Raw genomic sequence first — 25,012 nt, 5'->3', positions numbered from 1 at the left:
ACAGACATTAGTCAGCTTAACTGACCACACAGTCTACATCTAGTTATATCGGGGGATACCACTGATGTTGCAGGGTGTTACTAACCTGGCATTCAGAAATGTAGGCAAAGGAACACAAGAAGTTTACTGAGTTTTGAATGACTTTATTGAGTTTGTTGTGCAGAGCAACTGAAGTTGCATTGGAAACACCCACTCTGTGGAGAAGTTCAGGCAGGCAGAAGTCAAGCTCAGAATGAACTAGGTTATGAAAACATAGCCAAATAAAGCCTTCATTTCCTGCTGGTTTAACACTATGAAATATTTAATTCATCACAAGAAACCTTTGAAAGAGTGAATGATGAAGGAGAGGATGTTTGCTGCCTTTTCATCTTCAATAGTTTGAATGTTTGCTTGTTATAGACTAGTGAAAAATGTATTCACTGTGCTGCTCAAAGGCTACTATCAGCTGCCTGGAAGATTTAAAATGGAATGTTTTGGTGCTTGTTACTTAGACATTAGCTGATGCTGTGAAACAATAACTGCACATTACATCTGACAACTTTGACCATAAAGGTTTGTGTGTATTATGAAACAGCTATTGCATTCCTCAACTGTCTTTACTGAAAGAAAAAGAGAAAAACTCAACAACTAAATGTAACATTCCTAAGCAGTACTCACACAATGTAGTGACAAACTTTATACTTGTAAAAGTTACTGTAACTAAACCATAGCCCTTTTCACACAGACTCTGTATCATCGGCACAGTGAGCGCTCGCTATTTCTCTGCCTTTGTTTGTTCCCACTGAACCAAGCAGCTCCAGCGTAAAGCCGCTTCAGTGTGTCGATACATAGATTTTTCAGTGTGTTTCCCTGGTGTCTGCCTGTGAATCTAAGCATGTATTGGCAGATTATAATCATATGGATGCAGTTATAGTGATGAGATCCTGACCCATCATGCATCCTGGAAAGTTACGCTCTAAATTATATAATTACTTAATCGCCATCAGTAAACAGGACCCTGTCTGACTCTCACTCACGGGGAGGTATGCTGTTTTCTGGGGGAAAGTTCGCGGAAGTCTTTGTTCGGAGGGCTGACCGTCTAGGTGATTTTTCAATACAAGTTTCCAGAGACAGTAATTACAACAACACAATAGTGTAAGGAGACAAACACATGTGAGTTAAAGACTTTTGCTCGTGTCACATAATCACCGCCATTTTTTTTCAGGTAGCATGTGATGAAGAGTTGACAGGACAGACAGGATGACAGGGGCTTTTCCTCATATAACTGCTGTATTCTTTTTTTCCCTCATAAGTTGCCCTGGTCAGCGCCTCCGGCTTTTCCATTCACAGACGCCGGCTCGTCCGTATTGCAGCTCTGAATCAACCTCAGGAGGCACATCAGAGCCGCAGCGAAACTGTCCCCCCTCTCTGCATCTGTATCTTTCACACAGACAGGGATGCGGAAATTCGGCACATGATTCCAGGACTCAAAGGACAGTGTGAATAGGGCTACTGTTAAACGGCCTGCTGTAGCCCCCATTAGCAAGGGGGGCGAGGGCTCTCTGCTTCAGCTGTGTGCTTGGCCCGCAAGTGGTATATGAGACTCAACGGTGGTAACTCGGTTCACATCGACAGTTGATTGTTCTTGTTAAGAGAGCCTACTGACAGGGCTCTGAAGCTGAACTTGCATTCAAAAGATCCTTTTCTTTATCCGTTTATTCTCAGGGAGGTTTGTGTCTGCTTGCCTCCACAACATTACTGCTGTGTGTACGTGTGTGTGTGTGTGTGTGTGTGTCAAATGTTCTGTCGAATTTGCGTCATTACTGCATTAACTGTGTGACAGCCCTAATATTTACACATACAAAATGTGTATCAAGGTGCTCAAACTTTTTCTTTTTGCTTTAATACTTCGTCAGACTGTATTCTGTTGTGATGCTTAAGATGCTTCAATAGATCAGGTAAACGCTGCCTGACTAAAGTTTGTTCTTAATTTGTATTTGAATCTGAAAAGGTGTTGCACACTTGATGGTGAACATTCTATTCAGCACCAGATAATTTGTTCCACAAAAAAAATGCTCAAAATTTGTTTCACCAGCCTCAACTTCACCTCCTCAACCTTCTACAGAAAGCTTGATTGACTTGTCTAGTATTTGAATTCATCTGTAGTCCATCTGAGTTGTGTATGTGCTGTAGCTGATCTTGCTGTCTCAGCTGTGTGTGTTTGCGCATGCTTCGGTAAGGCATTGGCTGGTGTCACATGGCATAAGACAGGAGATTATCATGTTTTATGTGACATTTCTGAATAAGTTCTAAGAAATCTTACATTGATCTAGATGTGATTACATGGCACACATATTGTAGTGTTTGGTATCAGTGACAGAATCATAAATGACAATATTTGACCTGATACCTAAATGGATAATTAATAAATGAATAAATAAAAAATTCTACTATGTAGAGGGACAAGGGTACCAGAAGTGTTTTGCCTTATACTGTATTACCTTTTTGGGTCGGCTGGTCAGATTTTCAAACCAGAGCGATGGCAAATTAAACACAGTTGACAACAAAACGTGGCGTCATAGTGGGGGAGAGCACTCAACTTGACATCAATTTAAAAGTGAATTAATCAAAGCTGTAGGTGTTTTGCAGTTTTCTCACACTTTTGTCTTTAGCTTTGACTGGCAGTTACCTGTGCATTTCGCAGAATTTTAAGCTCAACGATTGGATGTTTTTAGACGCACCTCATAGTTTTTTATGTACCCAGGCTTGTGCTTTCAGCTCATCAAAGACCCAGATGTTTTCTGATGTCCTGAATATCTTTTGTTTATGATTTAACCATTAGACTTTCATGCCAATCACAGCCGTTAGAAGTGCTCCAACTGTGAGTCATGAAACATTGTGAATGGGAAAAATGAATAAGACTCTTGCATCAAGAAACCAGGGATTCCCCAAAATAACTCCTCCCACTTCGCAAACAGTTGATGCTTTCAGGTGATATTTAATCTATCTGTTGGTATATGTACATCACTGGCTTACTGTAGCTTGTCAGCACACCTGTGCTTTCTTACTGTCCTGGCACATCAGCAGGAGCGTATGTCCAGTGAAATAGTACTCTGCTCGTCCTCGCAAGAATGACAGCTGTTCCTGCTGGCCTGATGCAGGAGTGTGTGTGAGCGTGAGTGAGAGAGGCAGAGAGTGACTCACTGGCTCTGTAGCAGTGAGGTAATTCTAGATCTGTTATTAATGCCAAAGGGAGTCCCTGCTTGCTTTACGGCTCTTTGTGTCTGCCTGTGTGTGTGTACGCATGATGCACATCTATGTCTGCATGTTAAACACAAGGTCTGAGGCTTTGTGTATGTAGCTTGATTTTGTCTCTGCCTTGATATCCAGCTCTGTGGATTCTCCATAGTAACCAGCTGCACTGTTACTCAGTAGCTTTTCCTGCTGTGGAAAATAAGTGACTGCCAAAGTAGAAGATTTTACAACATTAATCCCCAAAAGAAACGTTCAAATATTGTTTTGGTTTTTTTGTTTTTTATTACGGGAGGAAATTTTCAGCCAAGGCTGGCTGTTATGCAGAACCCCAGTGATATTTCTGCACTTGTATCGAACAAAATGTCCTTTATTATTATACGTAGTGTGGCATCTCTATAACCATTACTTTAATTCTAGGAATGTCATAAAACACAACTCATTAAGTCTAGAAATACAGCCAGTGAGAGAATTGTGTCAGCAAGCGGACGTCTTCTTCTGAAGAGTTACATTAACAACCAACGACAGATCAATAGTTGACCCTTTGCTCTGACTAGAGCTCTTCATGAATCTAAAAATGTGTCCCTGAATCAGAAGACCCATTTGTCTTGGCTCAAAATGAAAGCACTTTGCAAACAGACCACAAGAAGTAAACCAAACTAAGTCAGGTGGCATCTGCACCTGAGGCCAAAACAACCTGAGTCCTGAGAATGTGGTAACACGTGGTTTCCCCTGTTACCTTATCTAGCTCCAAGCCAGATGGGAGTCCCTCTCATTAAAAGTGAATTGGCTCTTAATGAATACATTCTGAACTGCTATTGGCTTGTTCACTCAGGTGGTACAGTTTGTATAACCTTTCTCTTTTGAAATGGTGACATTGAATTAGCTTGTGTCGGCAGAGATGCCCATAACGTGTTTACAGATGTGCATAAATGGCCTACAGTTGCTGTATTCACGGTAGGCAAAGGATGACTGGAGCAGGGTAGCAGCAATACTGAGATTTTAATGGTACAACAACCACCTTTGAAAATATCACGCTATATGGTATTACACAATTTTTGTTGTCGAGCTTTTAATGGAATGAGATGATGATGATGTAGTATCACAACATATCCTGACCGACATTTCACTTGAAATATTTTTTTTAATAACTAATAATGATTTATAATAATTAGGTAGATGGCAATACAGTTTATCAGGAAATGTACACGATATGATAATCTGCATTCATTGCAAAAATTGGTTTATTGCTTCACCCCTGAATGTATACAGTAACCAGATGTTGGATTCACCTCAGTACTGACACGTGGATGTACTCGACTATTGAGACCAGTTAAGTCTCATCAAGTGTGATAAGCCCTCCCAAAATGTTGTTAAATGGCAAATCATTGGCAGGTCAAGCGATATTTCTTTTCATCGCCAGTGACTACTTCATGTAATCAAAGCACACAAGGAAAGGGAAAAAAAATGTGTGCCTTTATTCTGACCCTGCTTCAGCGACTTGTATCGGATTAGTATGAGCCGGACTGTAAAAGGGTTTGAGAGCAGGAGTCATTTCATATGGAAATGTGGGCTTGCGCTCAGCTCTATTGTAGTGTGTTTTACAACCTCCCCATGATGGTGTGCCTTTTATGTTTCACACTCACTAGTCTTGTTGTTTCTCGCTCTCCCTTAATTTCAGCTCAGTGATGCATCTTGAACATGAATCATTTCGGACATTTGCATTGCTAAAGCGTGTGGAAGATCTAAATAATCTGCCCACCCACCCCAACCCCCCCTTCTTCCCCCTTTTTATAAACCACTGGCTGTAGGTGATGAAGTGTTTGGGTCTCTGGTGGTGAACTGCTGCTTGGTCCAGATGGCTCATTGTTGTATCTGCTGCCCTGCCCCTTTTTAATAACACAGTCTTGGCATTGGCTAGTGTCACTAGTGCTGTTTTTTTATACCTCACAATGTGTATATGTGCCACAGCAGGTTCTCTTTGTGCCCACATATTTTGTGCTGCTGATGTTCTGACTGCATTAAGTTTATATTGTCTGGTGGTAATGTGAACAGATGTAGTGTGACGGTGGTGAAGAGAATACAGCAGCAGTGCGTCTCCTGTCTTCTTATTATGCTGAACAAATCTAAAGTGCTTCCACAGTGGTAGCTTAGCCAGAATCAAGGAGAAATGCAGAATATGCATTGTGAATACAGATGTAAAAAATGGTTATTCTTCAGCCAATAACGAGGATTATTAGGGCTGAGCAATTTAGAAAAAACAAATCATAATTGCACATTTTCTGACCAATATTGCAATTTGATGTGCCTTTTTTTTTTTTTTTTTTAAATATATAAATATTTTTAGATCAAACTTCGGTTCAAAATTCACCTTGTTACAGATTGAAAACATGTGATGGAGCATTACCATATTGTTACACCATCAAATAATTTACTGATTTATATTGTAATGAAACGATGAGAAATTAATTATATGAATTGCTGCCGACAGCTGTTTATTTTTTTCAATTTGTGTAGAGCCTATAACAATCAAACACAATTATCACAAAAGTGACTTAAGTTATTTAAAGAAAGTAATGTAACAAATGCAAAATAACACTGTAATGTGTCAGGCTCTGGAGCAGCATCTAAATACTGCACATTCTGCAAGTTGAATAATAAGAATAATAATAAGAATAATAAGAATAATAAGAAGAAGAAGCAGCAACATGAATTGCAGCCTCTGCGCCTAGTTTCAAACTGGAATTACGATTTGAACTCTCTTACTCATTCAGCCTCATTGATTGCCAGCCTCTCATGGCCGATACCAGTAGAGTAATTGATCATTTCTAATTTTTGTATTTTTAAAAGAGGTTCCTCACCTGTAGTTTATGTATAACTGAAAGTATGAAAGGCTCAGATATATTAAGCAAAAATGTTGTTTGACGTCCCATAGCTCTAGTAAGATTAATTGTTTAAACTCATAGACCCTTTCCCTCCTCGTGGAATCTTTGTGTGACATGTTGTGCATGCTGCACATGTTTCCTTGCATACTTACTTTCCTTACATGCTTTTATTGGCAGGTGACAAACAAATTTTAAAGGTGTTTACTACCACCTGCATGTTATATTTATCAGCTATTATTTCACATACACACCATTAATATAACTTTCCCATTATTTGGCAAAAAATCGTTTGACCCAATATACTGTGCATCTCTGTTGTGAACGCCTGTACTAGATGCGAACATTGTCATTAGCTGAGTAAACAATTATCAACAGAAAATTAACTATTTTGAGAAGCACTCAAATCATCTGTCATGTAAAACAGCCAACAGTTTTCTGGTCTAAGTTTCCTAAAATAATTCTAAGTTGCAGCCCTAAAATGAGGTCTCAGATCAGTGTACTAGTCTGACTTAATGCTGCGCAGAAGAATAGCGAAGAAGGATTTTTATTTCTTTGCAGCTTCTCAGTTCATTCTACCATCAGTTGTATGTTTCAAAATGGATAACTATGGTTGACAAAAGGTTGGTGCAAGTGGTCAGTGCATTAGTACAATGATGTGCAGCTCTTTAAATGTTAGAATTTCTGCGTTTTCACAGAGCGCCCAGCATGCTGTTTTAGTGCTACGTGTGAACTCGGCCAACATCTTTCTCTCTATGTGCACTTAGCTAGCTATCACTTTCTCTCCTGCTGACAGACAGATTCTGGCTCACAGTCATATTTTGGTTTCACTTGGGCTTCTTTTCCTGGCTGGCTCAGTTTTTGTGTGTGTGTTTGTGTGTGTGTGTGTGTGTGTGTGTGTATGTGTGTGTGTGTGTGTGTGTTTTTGGAGAGGAAGAGGGAGCCAGGGTGTGTGCTGGATTTAGTCTGAAAGAAATGAGCAAAGGGTTACATAGCTAGACTGTTTCTACAAAGTAACACGTTAACGTTTGACCCATCATGAGGGGTGTAGTCCTCTGAAGAGCGACATCATATTGTTTTGATCTGCAAAGTGTGGTTTTTGGGCAAATCTGTAATTTTGCAAAAGCCTGAACTCAGTGGTAAGATCCACCACACTTCCCAGGGGTTTACAAATTTCTCAAATTCAGCCGTTTGAGGTTACTTAGTGTGATAAATATACATATTACATTGTGGCAAACAGCAAGAGGGTAAGTTTAAAAAAAAAAAAGGATAGAATGAAAAGAAGAGGCAGTGAGAAAGTGAGGTATGGTGTCAATGAGGGCAGCTGCTGGTACAGCCTGCAGCCAGACAAGGCTGAAATCTGAGACTTGCACAACCACAGAGCCGGGCAGAGGGAGGGGGCCGAGAGAAAGAAACACAAGTTTGAGAAGGAGGGAGAGAATGTCCATGGAGGAGAAAGAAGGCAAAATATGCAGGCTCAGGGCAAAGCAAACATGGAGGATAGTGTGGCGGAAGAGGGGAACATGGACACAGATACAGACATGAAAGATGAAGTGTAGCAAGGCAAATAAAATTAGTAACAGTCAAGTCAAGGTCTGCGTGAAAGAGGAATGATGTGTCGCGGAGAAGAAGGAGTTATGTGTTTGGGCAGGGAGCCACTGAGAGAGAAAGGGGAAGGGTGAGAGAGTGAGCATGCTCAGTTTGGGCTGACATTGGATGCCGGCTTAGCTTTTCTCCGTCATGCACACAAACACACCCAGCAGCAGTGACCACCTACCACACTCCAGGGGACAGAAAGAACATGGCTTAAGAGGAAAAAGCCAGAGGGAGAGTGACTTTGTTTGGGACTTTCCCTTGTGTTCCTCTCTCACTAGCTACAGCCGTCTCCACTTCCACCAGGAAACCCAGAGAGAGCAGGGCTTTGTTTTCCAGTCGCCAAAGGATTATTCTTCCAGCAACTGCTGTACACTACACAAGATTTATTTTTCATAGAAACCAGCCCTCCTTTTGCAGGAAGTGTGCTTTTGAACTGCAAGCCTGCAATTTTGGAAAATAAGTTGGAAGTAGATATACCTGTTGTTTTTGTTGGTGGTGTTGTTTTTTTTTTTTCCTTCTCTTAAAAGCAGTGCAGTGATACAGTGCCTAACCGACCCTGAAGATCTGGCAGCAGGAACAACAAAGGTTGAACTTGTAAAAGGATAATTATCCATTGTTGGAGAGAATCTACAGTGACTTTGCTAAACTGTCTCATGTTGCCTTTAGTTCCTAGTGGCTGACTGGGAGCAGCAGGGGAGTGGCAGGCTGACCACACGCTGACAGACTGCTGACAGACTGTTGACTTAATTTTAGTTTGACTGCTTCCCTGTGTTGCAGCATAAACACCTAGCAACCTGCCTGCTGTTCCTCTTGAGCTCCCTGATGGATGCCTTCTTTGCATGCTGTTCCTGTGACAGAGGGACTTCTGCGTTTTAAAATGTGATATTTTTGTTTTTTGGATTCCATGGACACAGGCATAATCACCCTTCCTCCTCCTCCTTTAGTCCCATCCCCTCGTGGGCTGTTATTTTTCCGGCTATTAAGCATCTCCATTGGCTGTTGTCTGGAAACAGCCCTGCATTCTTTCATTACAGCTTTCCCCCGCACCCTCTTGAGCGTTTGCTCCCTAAATTGGGGACCAGGAGGGGAAAAATGTGATCTTCTGTATCGTGGTGTGTTTTTTTTTTTTTTTTTCGTTCAGCTGCAACAGTGTGTGGTTTCCATGGAAAACGGCAGAGAAATATGGAGCTTAGGGGCCGCATGAATGCTTTATCCCTATGTCTCTGGTCCAAGTGAAACCAAAGCCGGCTTGCGTAGCACTGCAAGTTCCGCCCTGGTACTCCTTGTTCAGACTCTTCTCGTGTGTAGCTGCAAGGAACACACACAGGACTAAAGGTGAATGAGCGTTTACAAGATAATGCACACGGACGCGCACTTACTTGTGGAAACATTTACACCTTTGCTTACAGGTGCAATGTGTTACCCGCAGTGGTCCTTTTTAGCTGCAGCCAAGGTGTTGTAAAATGTCGTAAATTCCCGAGCTGAGTCCAGCTGCAGCTCTGTGTGTGTCAGGTTGATAAATTGATACTTTGTGTGTAGGGAGCTTGGCTAGCAAAAATGCTCGTACTGTATGTTGAATAGCTTGTGTGTGTGTGTGTGTGTGGGTGAGTACAGAAGACTCATTAAGCAAGCGTGCCCGTGTGTATTGTGAATTATGTGTGCGAAACACTGCACAACGTGTGTGCGAAACACTGCACAACGTGTGTGTGTGTGTGTGTGTGACTGACTGAGAAAAGAGTGGGCCATGAGTTGAGAACAAAGAATGGCATGTTTGTGTTGAAGCCCAGCTTGTTTTCCGTCTCCCCCTCCACTCGTGCTTCTCCTCAGCCTTTTTGTATCATGTGAATGTATGTGTTTATGTTTTGTCTAAGGCAAGTTGGTGCTTGCTGCAGAATGATTTGTGTGACTTCAACGTCTTTCAGGATAAAATGCCTACATACCCTGCTTTTTAAAGACACTGAGATGCCAGAAACTCTTCTCCCTGGAGATGCGTATCTGCTGTGAAAGACAAATACTTTGTACTTTGAAATAGATCAGGTGATCTCTTTAGAAATAGTGGAGACTTGTTGAAAATGCAATCTTTCCTAAGTGTTTGATAAGCAGTAGTCTTGATGCATCAAAGTCAGCCTCTCTCTTTCCTGGATGGATGCTTCAGTGTGTGCTGCTCCATTAGCCCAACAGTGGCTGTATCTACATTCACTCAGTAATTCTTAAATTACAATGTTAACACAGACATGATTGCTTGATGTCATCATTCTTCCTATTCATTGTGGCTATAAAGAGATGCATTTCTAATGCACTTTCAATTGAAGCAATGGGAGAACAAAATCCACATTGTTAACAACGTATTCAAAAGTTTATGAAGCTCAGTTGAGGCTTTGGACATCCGAATGAACAAATACAGTGCATGTATTCCCCTGCTTTAGTGTGGCATTGTCTCCTTGTGTTTCTCTGAACAGTGGACAGTCTCTCTTTTGAGCTATAGTGGAGTGATGATAACAAAAAGACAATTTTGTACTAGAAAGAAAAAGACTGGCAGATACCCTCTAGTCTAAGTCAGACTGCAGAAGTCTCTTTCGCTTCATAAATGTTTGAATACATTCGGACGGGGGTTCTTAAGTGTCTACATAAAGAGGAGTGATGATTATAAGTAAAATCTGTTCATTTGGATACCTTACTATAATCTTAATAGACTTGTGGAGCTCTCCTTTTTAAGATTGTTCTGTGAAGGTCAGTCAGAGTTGGAGGCAGATCTTGCCTAAAGCAGACATGTCGTGTTTAATATGCTGCAGCTAGGGAGAGCCACCTATAGTACAAAGCAGAAGATTTCACCAATGTCAGCACATTTAGGAAACACACAAATGATGTAACGGACGTGGCGACAATTCTGACATGTAACTGGTGTCATGTGTTTCATCATGTAAATTGTGGACATTTTTTTTTTTTATTCTTGGCATGTCAGGGACAATGTGATTCTACAAGAGTAGTTTGAAAACCATAGTCATAGCATCAGAAAGCTTAAAAAAAAGACTTGTGATTTGTACTACTGTGTTTTAGTCACAGTCCCATATTTTGAGTTCTTATCTAATGAGGAACATGGTTTCAAATTATTCAAATTTCCCTTACCAAATTTTTATGTGCAGAACAATATTTTAATTAATTGCTGTTGAGGCATAACATTTTCGAACATGATAGTTTTCCTTTAATAATCAGCCTCAAACTGCATTTATTTGACACCCTGTTTCATCCATACACAGTTACTGTGTGTAATACATTGGCTTAAAGCACAGTTTTACTACAATCTGTTTATATTGCCTTAAACATATGACCCCAATTCAAAAATTTGGGACCCTGTGTAAAACCAATTAAACAGAATTTGCTGATAATTATGACATGTACTCAAATAATAACTGTCTTAGACAATATATTTCATGTTTTCGGCTTTTCAATGATTTGTGTAACTATATAGGCCTACTTATTCTAAATTTGGACAAGCTCAGATAAGAGCAACAGAGCTCTAGGAACGTTTTTATTCACGTTTCACACGGTACCAGCGTTCTTGGTATCGGAGTTGTAAATCAAACTTGCGTAAAGATGTTAGTTGCCCTTAACACACACTAATGACAAATTAAACAATGAAAGAGCTAGAGTTTAGTCTCTCCCAGTGCAGCAAATGTGTGTGTGTGTGTTGGCAGTACTGGCATAAACATTGTCTGTCTGAGGAGATTGTGAAGTGTGTAATGTTTACATGAAATCCAATTTTCTTACATGGTGGCTTCAGTCACATGAGTTGACTGTGTGTGTGCATGTAAACTGGCAGTAGTGGTGAAAGGGTGTCTTCAATGAATACTGTTATCTGTTCAGTTTGTACAACTACAAATTGACTTCAGAAAACTTTGTGAGGGTTGCCACTGTGTGTTTTTATAACAGTGTTGCGAGTGGAAACTGGTCCTTCAGATGATGGTGAACACAAATTGACAAGTTGTAACAGTTATTGCTTTTCACAAAACTTGTAACAGTGATCTTATACTGTGGACCATATGTGCATCTCCTGAGACATTATGAGACCGTTTCCAACTGTGTTTTGAAGGTGTGCATGTGTGTGTGTGTGTGTGTGTGTGTGTGTGTGTGTGTGTGTGTGTGTGTGTGTGTGTCTCTTCACTATCCGTGTTTCTGTCAGCAGAGAACTGCTTTTCTGCAGCAAGTCGGCTTAAAGGTTGTAGTGGATGCAGAAAGATTGAGAGTGAAGTGTGCTAAAACATAGCACTAGGACTTTTCTCACTGACCCTGGAGTAACGTGGCTCCTTTTTCTAAAAAAAAAAAATTTTTATCCAGGGTTGATGTCCAAGCACTCGGGTTTTCTTTGGCACTGATTCGCACTTACACCCTTTTGCTGTTATTTAGTTGATTTTAATGGGGCTATGCTACAAACCTGGAGCCAACCCTGCTCAGGAGCGGGGCTAGCAAGCACTTGGCTTAAATTATGGTTAGCCCATGTTGGCCAGAATTGTGCCAGTGTGAATGCTTTTGTACAGACTGGCTATACAATGTATGTGGACTTCCATGGTTATCACTGAAAGTGGCTACACCAGGTGTAAGAGTGGTGCGTATGTGCTATAGAGATCCACTCTACAAGCGTAAAATAGGCCAGCCTTCCTTAAGAATGTTTTAATGGTGTGGCGTGCGTGGCCCTTTTATTCAGAAATGGGTCATACAGTGTCACTAGTTTATCAAATTAAACGGCCACTATACAAGAAATTAATAAGGTTTTGACAGCTTATATTATTTATCGTTTCCTGTCAGTAGCCAGAGCGTCAGCCTGGGGCTAAGAGGGCTGTAAGAATGCTTTTAGCTGTGGCGTAGTGGAAACTGCTACCCACTGCTACTTAAAGTTGAGCATGAATGCTAGAACTGAACTAGCATATAAGAACTGTGGTATCTGCACATCTAAGCAATCTAAGGATGAATTGGCATTATCTTTGGTGATGACTTCCTATAGAGTAAGCACTTAGCTTATCAAACTTTGTCGGTGAACAGAGTTCAACCAGCTGGCAGCCACTGATGGTCTTGCATCAGCATATTATAATCCTGACACGGACTCAAACCTAAACTGATGGATGGAGCTTTATCTGTTTTATGAAATATAAATTAGCGGTGCTGGGAAAACAGTTTGGAGACAGCACAGTAGGAATCGATACATTTAGAAGTCTACTCTTCTTCACGTTGCATTAGCAGTGCAGTAAGTGGCTTAAATTGCTTGAATGAGCAATTTGCAGTTAAAGTGCACGAGGCGGGCAGTGCCCTTCCTCACCTCTTATAGCCTGTTGGCCCAGCAGAGATGGCTCCCATAAACATTATATTGTGCCATCATGTAAATCAGATCTGCTTGAAATGCGAACTGACTGGAGCATGTGTCACACCCACTGTCAGAGATGACAGAACCAGGCCAGTGAAGAAGGTTGTTCGTTTACCACAAAGGATGCCATATTTAACTTACTGTCTCTGACATCATGGTTATTGTGGGTTTATTGTTGGGATGTTATTAGTTGGTTTGATTCCCAGCCAGTATTTTTTCTATCTTTGCTCCTCAAAGTCATGTTTGTTTACCTTCTTTTTTCTCTCTTTTCAGAGGTCCCCACATTTCAAGAGAAGACGAAAGCCTTATTTGGAAATCTTATGGACGAAGGTGGGTATCTATGTTTATGTTGGTGTTTTTTTTTCTACCCTTTGGATCCATCTTCCTGTCAGTCTACAGTTGTGTTTGAAGACAATGGTTCCCAAATTGTTTTCAGTTGATAATTTCACTGGGTGTGTCCTGATCTGCGCTTCATGGCTGTTGCTTGACTTCTTCCTGTTTTAGGATTCGAAGCTCCCTGTTTGCTCTAGTTGGGCAGCATGTTGCACCATTTATTCTCTCTCTAACGTGACATCCCTGTCTGCCACTACCTTTTTTATTTAGCCTATTTGTTAGCTACATATTGGACTTGGTGCTCCATCCATTCCCCTTCACTATTGCATTGCTCCTTCTGAACTCTTAAGGGCCATCTGCACAGTCATTGTTTGTTCTCCTCTTTCTGTCCTCATCCTTTCCTCCACCTCCTTGACACAGCGCAGTATATGTGCTCATTGCCCTCTCTCAATCTGGTTAGCTGACTCACTCTTTGTCTCTTTAGCCCACTCTGAGCTTGTGTTTTCTCTACCTTCTCTTGCACCTTTCTTGTTCCTTTTTCTTGAATGTATAATTTGCTTATAAAGGCTCTCTGGGGAAGTACCATTAATAATGAGTTGCTAGTTCTTTTTAGTGTCCACATTGTAAAAACTAAAACCCAGATGCCTTGTAAACTGTAAACTCAGACTGTAAAATCTTTCTAAGGTACCTGCTAACAACAACTGGGCCATGTTTGACTTTACTTTGCCTTCATCTTGTCTGTCACTTCTTGCCCCCCCCCGCATCTGCCAACTAAACAAGTGATACCATGATTATCACCCCACTGGCTCTCTTTAGTTGGACTTGTTAATACTTGTTGAAGCCTTCTGTGCAGTCAGCTAGTAGCTGCTGTTAGTCAGGCAAGATCTGGGTCAAAAATAATGTTTACACCAACAACAAAACAATTCAGCATGTCCTTCTGAAAGTGTATGTTTTCCTTCAGCCATTATACAACGGTCAGTTCTGCTGTTGGTGGCATTGACCCAAGAGTGTGTGTGTGTGTATAGCTCAGGCAGTCAAAAGCAAATGTTCATCACATCAATGGCAACTACACTGGGTTTTTTTTAAAGGTCTGTGTGCAGCAGTGATAAGCAGTGGCTGATGATGTCAAACCATAAATTGACTTTTTAACATAACCTTGAAACACATCAAACCCTCATGGCTGAATTAAAACAATACTTTATATTCACTCCTGCTGGGATTGGGTGTGGCATCTCAAACATTTCCTCACTGTGAGACTGCAGTGTTGATCTATTTCAGCTATACAGTGATTCTGCTGACTGAGCTGCAGTCAGTATTCTTGGTGTACTGTATCCAATTCATCTTTTTTAGGCTACTTTTACCTTTTTAACATTTCAGTGTCTTAATTGGCAGACTGGCACATTGAAATTTCTCTCTTACCTCCTTTAGGGACTAGTTGTTTTTAAGTGGTCACTCATCATAAGATGGCACTGCAGTGTTTGAAAGCAGTTCCTATCAGCCACACCCAACCCAACCAGACTTCCTCACACAGAAACTCACAGCTGGCAGAAAGCATCCACTCGTACAAAATGACTAGTCAACGAATCCTTATCGGAGCTTATTTATGACATTTTTTTAGAAAGGGTGGGTGGAAAGGAGTTATTTGGTGTAGGCTATTACTCTCTTGCAATTTAACACATTTTAGTTTCCACATCTTAACATGATATTTAGCCATACCAACATCAGGATACAGCCTCTACAAATACCATACACTCTAACTAGCGATGGCTATGTTAAATTATCTAACATCAATGTTTACGTTAGCTTGTGTCAGCAACGCTTGGTGAGCTGGTGTGAACAACTGGATGCTTTCGGTTCAGATGTTGAATCATTCAGTGCGTTTACATGCACAGCTTAGTCGGACTACAGCCATATTTCGACTATGCTAATCAATTGGACAACTGCAATTGTCCAAGTAAACATGCTGGTGAGAAAATCGAATTATTGGCCGGAGCATGTCATACCCTGGTACGATAGGTGGTGCTGTACCCATTTCAACTAGTGGTAACAGAGCCACCTCTGGCTGACCTCTTTACATCACCAGTATCAACAAACTCTGCCTCGGCATTCAAGAAAAATGGCCTACAAAGAGCAAGACAAAGCTACATCTTTGTACATTACGTATATGGTGTACATGATAATTACTCAAACTAGATGCACAATGTCTCGTTTGCCTGCAGTTATTTCGGAGGAAAGACGCCGCTGCCGCCCCCACCGCCGCTACTCTTCTACTTCCGGCTCACAGTCCCGGGAAAAAAATCTGTCACGTGGAAATCCGATCCGATCTGATGGAACGTATACATGCAGCAGTAATGCAACTATCAATTGTATAATCTAGGTGTTTTAATCCGACTATAAGAAATCTGATCCGGTCCGATTTTCGTTATCTTCTTTTTCAAGTGTGAAATGATTTGGACATTCTCTGTCTTTTACGGACGGTTCTTGGCTCTGCACCATTGCGCCAACTGAACGTAGCGGTGTGTGTCCACAATAACAGTCCGTGAGGGGAAAAATGATCCCTGAGCTGAGCAGGCCACATAACGCAGGTGACACATTTCAGCGCGAGACTGAAGTGAGCATACTAATCAGCTAGCACCAACAGGTCTAAAGTTCCTTTGCCTAGTGGTTTAAACACCAGCACTGGCTGGTTCCCCACATTCCCAGTTTGGACTGCCAGCTGCATGGCTAGCTGAGCTAACTAGCTAACAGCAGCCATGGTAAGCAGCAAGTAGTAGTTACTGAGATCTATTTGTTTTGATTTCGGTAGGTAGTCAGATCTTACATGTTGCAGCTTTATGCAAAAAGATGTTCATTTCTTCCAAATAGATCAAGTATCCTTTTTATAATGGCTACATCACACATGGACATTAAGTAATGATTTAAGGACATGGTATAGGTCAGTTGTAACTATAAGGTCGCGCTGTTAGTGTGAGCAGAATGGAGTCAGTGTTAAACATTACACCTTCTATTTATATTACACATAAGCACTTAGCAAAAGCTATATTTTGTATTTCTTGGAAATTGATAATGCACGAACATTAGTACCGTGTGAGAAGACTGTTCAACTGTTATTAAGCTTGCTAAAAACACAGACAGAAACACATTGCAGGTTTCAAACTTGGATATATCTATACACAACCAAAAAACTATTTCAAATAATTTTTTGTAAGACCTCAGTGAATTTAGAAATACTTAAGATTCAAACATGTCTAATAAAGCTACCTATCTACAACAAATTATTGGGTATTGTTCGAATTTTATCGATTCAGATTCTACTTATCAATCCCTGTTCTCAATGAACTAAAGTGCATTCAGGGGCAGGGCAAAACCCCGAACTTCAAACACATGGAGTCTATACATAAAAACAGAGGGACGGGGTATGTTTAAAGATGTATGGATGTATTATCCTTGCGATGTGTTGGCGTCAGCTGAGACTAACACACTGTAGCTCGGGGACCACAAGAAGTTGAACACGGTACACTCGTTCACATCGATGCTATGCTGCCTTAAATGTTTGTGAAGATTTAACATGCAGCCTGACTTGCAGCTAATGAACTTCCCACTTACATTGCACTTTGCCCTGTAATTACTACGATTGCTGCTGTGACACGCTAGCCATGCATGCTAGCTTTCCAGCTCACTGTTCTGTTTACAGGTCCTGACACCTTGCAGATGACTGACATGTAAGAAATGTTCACAGGTACCCAGCACTTGGCATTAAGTACTCCGTTTATTATTTAGAACCAAGTTTCGGTTCACAACCCTAGCCTCCAATTCTGATGATTTCATTGTATTGGAGCTATATGTGCCAAGCCTGTGACTGTCTGTGTGAAGCTACCCTGTGTTGGCTATTCCAGTCCTGCATGCTAGCTGACAGTGACCCTGGCCTTGGCCAGGCTGAATGTCCTCAGCTAATTTAGTCCCACTGCTCTTTGCTACTGCTAGCTTACATGCTAGCCAGCTAAGAAGTTCTATTAATAGCTGGCATTATCTCCATCACAGCAGATGTGTTTTAGAAGCCAGCAGGCACAGTTACAGCCAGCTAATGTTATCTCTCATTAGGTCCAGTCTTCTGCAGTTGGCGTGTGTGCATGTGCACATGCAGAAAAGCTTTGGCCCAGCAGATGCACTGGCAGTGCTGCCAGCTACCAGGCTAGATGTTAAAGTGATGCTTATGCAAGGAGTGATGATGTAGATAAAAGCATTGCATGTGGTAATCATGGCTATTGGGCAAACCCAAATAGCCATGGGTGTGTGGTCAACAATGTCGACAGGAAAAAACCCCTGAATTTTTTTGAAGGCATCTTCAGTAGGAGCACTGGGACTAATTACTTGCTTCATAGTACTATGTGTAGAAAACTAACATGGATCAAACTGCTTTTTAAGGCTTTTAAAAAAGATTAACTGCTAGTCATCAAAATTGGGTATAAAGACAGAAAGGTCCTGGTACACATGCAAAATATTTTAGAAAAAAAAAAGTCCTGTCAGTGTGAAAGTGTCGTAAGACCACCTACGATGTTCCCTGACTCAGTATTTTCTATCTGTTTTAAACTGTTAAATTAGCTGCTGTGTCAGGCAGATTGAGCAGCCTCGACCAAAGCTTTGGCATTATTTTGTAGGTGGGTGTTAATTTCCCAGCTGTTGTATTGTCTGTCTACATATTGCACTCCCTCTCCACCTGATTCTCTTCACCTCCCACACATACTGTATTCTCTTTTCTCCATATTTGCTCCCCCGCTGTGGGTCTCCTGGTGCTGCGTCTGTCTGTGGGTGGGGCTATAAACGAGGTGAACTGTGCCAGGTAGCAGAGTAGGAGGGGATGCAGGCATGCACAGTCATCCTACACAGCACAGAAAAGACCTGACATAAAAGGCTCATCTTCCTGTCTTCTCCTCCTGTTTCTGAAAGCTTCACACCCACACTGTGCTGTCCACTCTTTGCTTATAACACACGTTTCACTCCTCGTCTCTCCTCCTCCGTTTTCCTCATCCTCATCTTTTCGTGTTCCATTTGTTTCTAGCTCTTTGTCCATCTGTGACGTGCTTGCCCTGCTTGGTTCTCAACTTTGCTGTCTCATTCCTCCTCCTTTCCTGCTCCTCCCTCCTTTTTTCATCATTCCCCTCCTCTCTCCTTTCATCTCCAATAGCGCTGCTTTCTGTCCCATATTCCTGAACAAATACCTATTCTCCTGCCCATCGTTTTTTACTCCCTTCTTCCCTCCCCTCTCCTTTTCTCTGCTCCACAGGCCATCCCATACTTAACCACAAACCGGTTACCAAGGCAACTGCACAGCACGATAGGAAACAGCAGTGCCACACACGCACGCACACACACACACACGCACACCACATCTGAGTTCACTTTACTGTCTGGCGGTTCTTTTTTTATGTATGTGACTAAGAGAGTCTGTGCTGCTCTGGCTTGGTGCTGGGACAATAATAGACATGTAGTACACAGTAGGCTCAGACCGTAGAGAGTCTGTCAGGCAGGCAGAGGACACTGACGTGTACACGGCTCATTCCTCATGTGGTGCTATAGAAAGGTGGTTTAACCCCTCCCATGACAGTTAATGGTTTGAAGCTCTGTGGTTACACATGTAACATAGTGTGGCTGGTCTGCAGTGATTGAAACAAGTGGGTTACCACACTGACTGTTGGCAGTGATGCTGTTTGCGACTGTATGATCATTGATTTTACTTATATAAATGTGATGAATCAATAAATAATATAAGCATAGATCAGATACTTAAATCTGTATGTATAAGTGAGATTATTATACAGCCAACACACAGCATGTTCTGGCTCTGAGCATCACTGATGAGATGAGAATAGATTAGCTTAGCATGTACCTGCATGTCTTCATGTGAACAATGGTTGAGCTCCTCCAAGCGTTGGTAAGGAGAGAGGTTTTATTTCACTGCATGACTTTAAAACGGTGATGTCTGACGTGATAATGATGATGATGATGGCTTTGTGTTGAATTGAAAGTTATGGATTGCTCTGCCACGATGGTGATGTGAAAAATGCATTTGTATTAATTTTTTGTTGAGGAACATGTCATGACAAATTAAATTTGGTTCACAATATGTTCGATATATTTTGTTATGGTAATTTGATATAGTGTCTTCCTCATGTCCCTCCCCCCATCTTTATCAGAAATGAGTCGCCAGACTGCCACCGCGCTGCCCACTGGAACCTCCAAATGTCCCCCCTCCCAGCGCGTGCCCACCCTGTCAGGCACCACCGCCTCCAACAGTGACCTGGCAAGCCTGTTCGAGTGCCCTGTCTGCTTCGACTATGTCTTACCCCCCATCCTGCAGTGCCAGTCCGGACACCTGGTATGTATTTAGCCAGGAAAGAACGCAAAGCCAGCAAATATAATGATTGTCTCACTGGCATTATATATTAAGTAGCTAAATGTGTGGATGTTGTTTGCATACTGCAAAAGTAAATTGCAAAATGTAATCATCATTGTGCCAAAGGTTTCCAGAAGGGAAGAGAAAATCTTTATTACTGAGCTAGTTTCACTGTTGAACGAGACGAGCTTTATTACAGTGTTGATTTAATAAACGAAATGCATTTTATGCCTGTGAATAGTCAAATCTTGAGTGCTTGGCCACCTGACGACATTTCATCCTCTCCCAGACATCAAAGAGAAGAACGACTCCAGGAAAAGAAACACTAACTTTATGTTTTGTCCGTCCTCTCCCAGGTATGCTCCAACTGTCGGCCCAAGCTCACCTGCTGCCCCACCTGCCGAGGACCACTGGGCTCCATCAGGAACCTAGCCATGGAGAAGGTGGCTAACTCAGTCCTCTTCCCCTGCAAGTACGCTTCGTCGGGCTGCGAAGTCACCCTCCCACACACTGACAAGACGGAGCACGAAGAGCTGTGCGAGTTCCGGCCGTACTCCTGCCCGTGCCCCGGCGCCTCCTGCAAGTGGCAGGGCTCCTTGGACGCTGTCATGCCTCACCTGATGCACCAGCACAAGTCCATCACCACACTGCAGGTCAGACTCTGACTTGTCTCTTCCGCTTCTTTATTAACTAAGCATATACCATACTCAATTCTTATTAGCTGGTCTTTTCCGGCTTTCTTGATTAATGCGATATAGCCTAAGTAAGAGACATAGTGTAACCTACAGTGCATCTTCCTCTGAAAACACCACAGGAGGCACCTCGAACACACAAGCTGCAGGAAGTAGTCTAATCCCTATCTGAACTCAAGCAGTCAACCCACAATCCCATTCACTATGAAATGCACTACTTCAGGCTGTGGCACACAGCTGTATGCTGGTTAGCTAGCTAATCTTGTTGTTAAACATGCAGTCAAATTATATTTCTTGATTGTTTATGGTATGCAATCTTATTGATTTTAATTTTGCTCTAGCATAACGTTAGCTTTCTGGCTGAAAACTAAAGCCAAAGGGTTTTCTGAGCTGAATGGACTAGTTTATCTCCTGCTGCTATGTCGTATCAAAGGTGGAGTAGTCAACAGCATTTCCATTGCGTAAGAACCTTATGGGATTGTAATGTTTGTTCCAGCTATTAGTCAAAGGTGTTGCTGAGGAAAACTGAGTCATTGCTTGTGAAAAACTTTTTTATATTTTACTTAAACACACAAAAATATAAATCAATGGTTGTATTTATTATTTTTTTTGGCAAGTGATAGTGTTATTATCAGGGTAGTGCAACCTCGAGGTGTCCATAACCAGGACTTGAAGGGATAGTTTGTGTTTTTTGAAGTGGGGTCATATAAAGTACATATCTATAGTCTGTCTGTTCCCTACTGTAATTGCAGATCAGTGCAGCCTCAGTTTGGAGGAGCAGAGAGCCGCTCCAGCCCAGACGCTCAGCTTTGTACTGCAGTGAACGGGGTCCAGATGCAAAGCGAATTTTAACCACCTAAAACAAGGCTCACCTAAAAAAATCTGTATCAGTTCAAGTGTATGTTGTATAGAGAAAATTCACACCGCCTTACATTGCCGTCAGACCGCCCTTTCTTTTGGCACTACATTTTCTCAACTGTAGAACCTGCGTATCCCTACGCATTAGCACAACTGGGCCTGCACTGTATTTCGCCTCTGCGCTGATCGGTGATTACAGTCCCTATCCATTTAAAGGGGCTGTATGTAAGAATTGTAGCTGAAACATTCAATAGTTAAATAAAATCATCAACAGAGAATGTGAGTTGATAGCAGTTTTGATATTATGATGTCTATGTATTGTGTTACAGATCTAACTTCTGAAGTTGGCATACTGTCCAACTAGCCCGTCCCATTTTGGCCCTGTGCTAGCAGTGCAAACACAAATGATCCCAGTCCGAATAACTTGCTGCACGGCTAACTGAGCTAACTAGCTAGGTGATATGCTGCCCCCTATTTGTTTTGAGTATGAATTTGATATGTGGCCAATTCTTTCTAAATATTGCACTTTTAACGGGCAGCCAGTCTGTCATTATCATTTAACTTAATTAACCCATTCTAGGGACATAGTCTCTGTTTTCTCAGCCCCTGCTGCTCTGATTTAGAACCTACATTTTTCTCTATGGATGTTCACTGCTGAATCACTGCAGTGCCCCTTTAAATGACCACCCTCCATGTAATGCCTGCCACATGTTCAGCATCATAAATATGTCCATATCCCCAGACAACAGTTGGCATTTCCCTTCAGTTTGACACTCACCCACAGGACATTACAAGATTTGCCAGGGCTTAATAAATTCTATGTGTGGCTGCTACACGATAAATATTGTTGTATAAGTGTATTTTAATATGTACTTATTTCGTTCATTGTGATTCAACTCATCTGCAATGTTTTTTCCAAAAAAATAGAAAATCTGATCATTAGGTTTCCCTGTGTACAATACTGAAGTATAGAGTTGTTGAAGTGATGATGATTTAACGTGTGTAACCTGTGTACATGTGTCCAGGGGGAGGACATCGTGTTCCTGGCCACGGACATCAACCTGCCGGGCGCGGTGGACTGGGTAATGATGCAGTCGTGCTTCGGCTTCCACTTCATGCTGGTGCTGGAGAAGCAGGAGAAGTACGACGGCCACCAGCAGTTCTTTGCCATCGTGCAGCTCATCGGGACTCGCAAGCAGGCCGAGAACTTCGCCTACAGGCTGGAGCTCAACGGGCACCGGCGCCGCCTGACCTGGGAGGCCACGCCGCGCTCGATCCACGAGGGCATCGCCACGGCCATCATGAACAGCGACTGCCTGGTGTTTGACACGTCCATCGCACAGCTGTTCGCCGAGAACGGCAACCTGGGGATCAACGTCACCATCTCCATGTGCTAAGAACTTTCAAGCGAAGAGGGTTAAAAAGTTACAGATTGTCAGGGGGCATTTTTTAGGGGTCAAATAAATTAGTTGTGACCTCACAGTGCACCCTCCTCTTTGCCCCACCCCCCTTGATGTGGAACTGGACTGTCTGATCAGGCAGCCGCAGAGGCCCAGGGGGTGGGTGGGATGGATGGATGAATGAATGGATGAGTGGAGGAATGAATAACAAGGACATAACTGTGTAGTGATGGCTATAGACTTCTAAACACACATGAACATATATATGTGAGACTCGTGCACGCACATGTAGTCTGGCACTCTCTTGGTCATAAACAAGGACACAAACTGAAAAAGCTGTTGAGTCAAACTCTTCAAGTGATTTCCCACCACTCTTGTTTTAGTGTCTCCTTCTTCTCTTCCTCTCAGTCCTCCTCAGACATTTCACACACTACAACTCTCCGGCCGTCACTCCCAGACGCTGGAGGATGGCTGCGCCCTGACAGCTACACACTGAGGAAAAGGCTCAAGCTAGATTTCAACATGGACTCTTGGTCAGTGCTGGGTAGCTAGCCAGCTATCCACCCCCCCGCACCCTCCTCCCACCCCCCACCCCCACCCGTTCCCTGCTGTTGGTAATCCACCTCAGTACCCATCAGACTGAACACTTCACACGCTGCCGACACTTGTAGGGCTACGACCGTGGCTGTGGCTGGGCTTCACCACAGTGGGCGTCTTCATGTATTGGCTAGCTCAAAGTGGAACCCAGAGCTCATGAAGTTCCTTATTGCTGATTTGGGTTTATTTCTTCACTTGTGGATGACCCTGCTGTCGATGGCTGGGACCGGAACTGCCACCAATTGACTTGGGCGGCCGTAGCACCCGTAACCGCAGACACCCAGTTCTGTCCAGGACTGCAGTAAAGGAACTCCGTTCAGGCTCATCTGGTCCATCCAAGGCTCAAGATTGTGCATCGGACGCTCTTTAAATAGTTGACTGTCGTCGTTGATAGTAATTTAGAACAGACTCTGCTCTCATACTGTATGGATTTAAGAAGGCCCTCAGTGACATCAGTCCTGGACTTTTTTTTTTTCATTTCTATTTTCATTTCTATGTCACAACAGTGGACTTCTCACACACACAAAACACACGCCCGGTGTGTTTGCATCGCAGGCTGTGTGTACAGATGTAATGGTGGATGAATTGAGTGTGTGTCGGGGTATTTTTTGTTTGTCTGTTTTCAGAACGAGGAAAAAAAACACTGCATTTCAGTTGAGTCAGTTTTATTTTGGGGTCTGAAGTCAGTTTCTTTTTAATTATTTTAGTTGTCTTTTTTTTGTATGGCAGGAGAGAAGAACTGGTGTGTGTGTGCGTGTGCGTGTGTGCGTGCGCGTGTGTGTGTGTGTGTGTGAGACGGACATGTGGCAAAAAGCCTGCTCACTTTCTCTCCTCTCCTCGCTCTTCTTCTTTGGTTTCTGCTCTGCCTCCATCTCGCTCTGTCTGCCAGTGTCGGCCTCAACCACTGATTGACTGATCACCCAACCAGGAATGAGGGACAGTTTCTACCGTTACAATGTTGCTATTGTTATTATTAAATGGAGATTATCATAATTATCATTTTTTGTAATGACTTTTAAAAACAAAAATTAAAAGGCAGTTGTAAAACTTGTGGCTAAACTTCAGTGTTTGTAGTTAAAAAGCAAGTTGTGTCGTTCTTCTGAAGGTTTGTTTTCTCCGAGTTGGATTGTTTTTCTCTTTATCTATTTGTCTCTCCGTCCTCTTGTTTGTGTGCTAAGTCTTTCCTTTTTTTTCTGTGAGGAGGGAGGAAGGTCAAGCCAATCATCTCTCCCTTTCTCTTCATGTGGAGTCTCAGTAATGTTGCTGCTCTCCTTCAACTTCTTTTTTCTGTTTTAATTTGTCATTAAATAAATCTATCTTTTTCATACCTGGTGCCTTTTTTCTTCTCTTCTTTTTATTTTTTTCATATTGGGTTTTTTTAATCCAATGCTGATGAGTGCCAGTTTTTTTGTAGACTTGGATGTTCCCTGCTGCACAGGACCTGCTTTTGGTTTCATAGCATGCCTATGAGTGACAACATATACCAATGCACTTCCAACGGCTGTGAAGAAGACTGCTAGAAAGTTTTTTTATTTTGATTGAATTTCAGGGGGGAATAATCCTCTCAAAACTCAGCTTTGCAAATTTCTGAGGAAGAAAATGCATTCAACATGTTTGTTAGACCTCAAGGTTCTATGTTAAAGGCTATCTCCTTTCATTTTACAGTCAAGTGT

At 42.1% G+C, this 25,012-nt stretch overlaps 1 protein-coding gene across 2 annotated transcripts in view; it reads left to right on the top strand.

Moving 5' to 3' along the window:
- Positions 1 to 24,671, top strand: part of siah1 (siah E3 ubiquitin protein ligase 1) — a 29,593-nt gene extending 4,922 nt beyond the window's left edge. Inside the window, exons 1-5 of one of the 2 annotated variants that reach the window (XM_030426350.1) lie at positions 7,841 to 9,044; positions 13,339 to 13,395; positions 19,593 to 19,774; positions 20,149 to 20,445; positions 22,368 to 24,671. In XM_030426350.1, the coding sequence (XP_030282210.1) occupies positions 8,927 to 9,044; positions 13,339 to 13,395; positions 19,593 to 19,774; positions 20,149 to 20,445; positions 22,368 to 22,739 (1,026 nt within the window). In that variant the 5' untranslated portion in view covers positions 7,841 to 8,926 and the 3' untranslated portion in view covers positions 22,740 to 24,671. Of the gene's footprint in view, positions 1 to 7,840; positions 9,045 to 13,338; positions 13,396 to 19,592; positions 19,775 to 20,148; positions 20,446 to 22,367 lie in introns of those variants that run through there. The other variant, XM_030426351.1, reaches the window with a different exon arrangement.
- Positions 24,672 to 25,012: the final 341 nt, after the last annotated feature.

The sequence above is a fragment of the Sparus aurata genome, chromosome 8 (genome assembly GCF_900880675.1).
Source record: "Sparus aurata chromosome 8, fSpaAur1.1, whole genome shotgun sequence".
NCBI lineage: Eukaryota > Metazoa > Chordata > Actinopteri > Spariformes > Sparidae > Sparus > Sparus aurata.
Note: the sequence above shows the minus strand (reverse complement) of the source record. Positions and strands in the feature narration are given on the sequence as shown.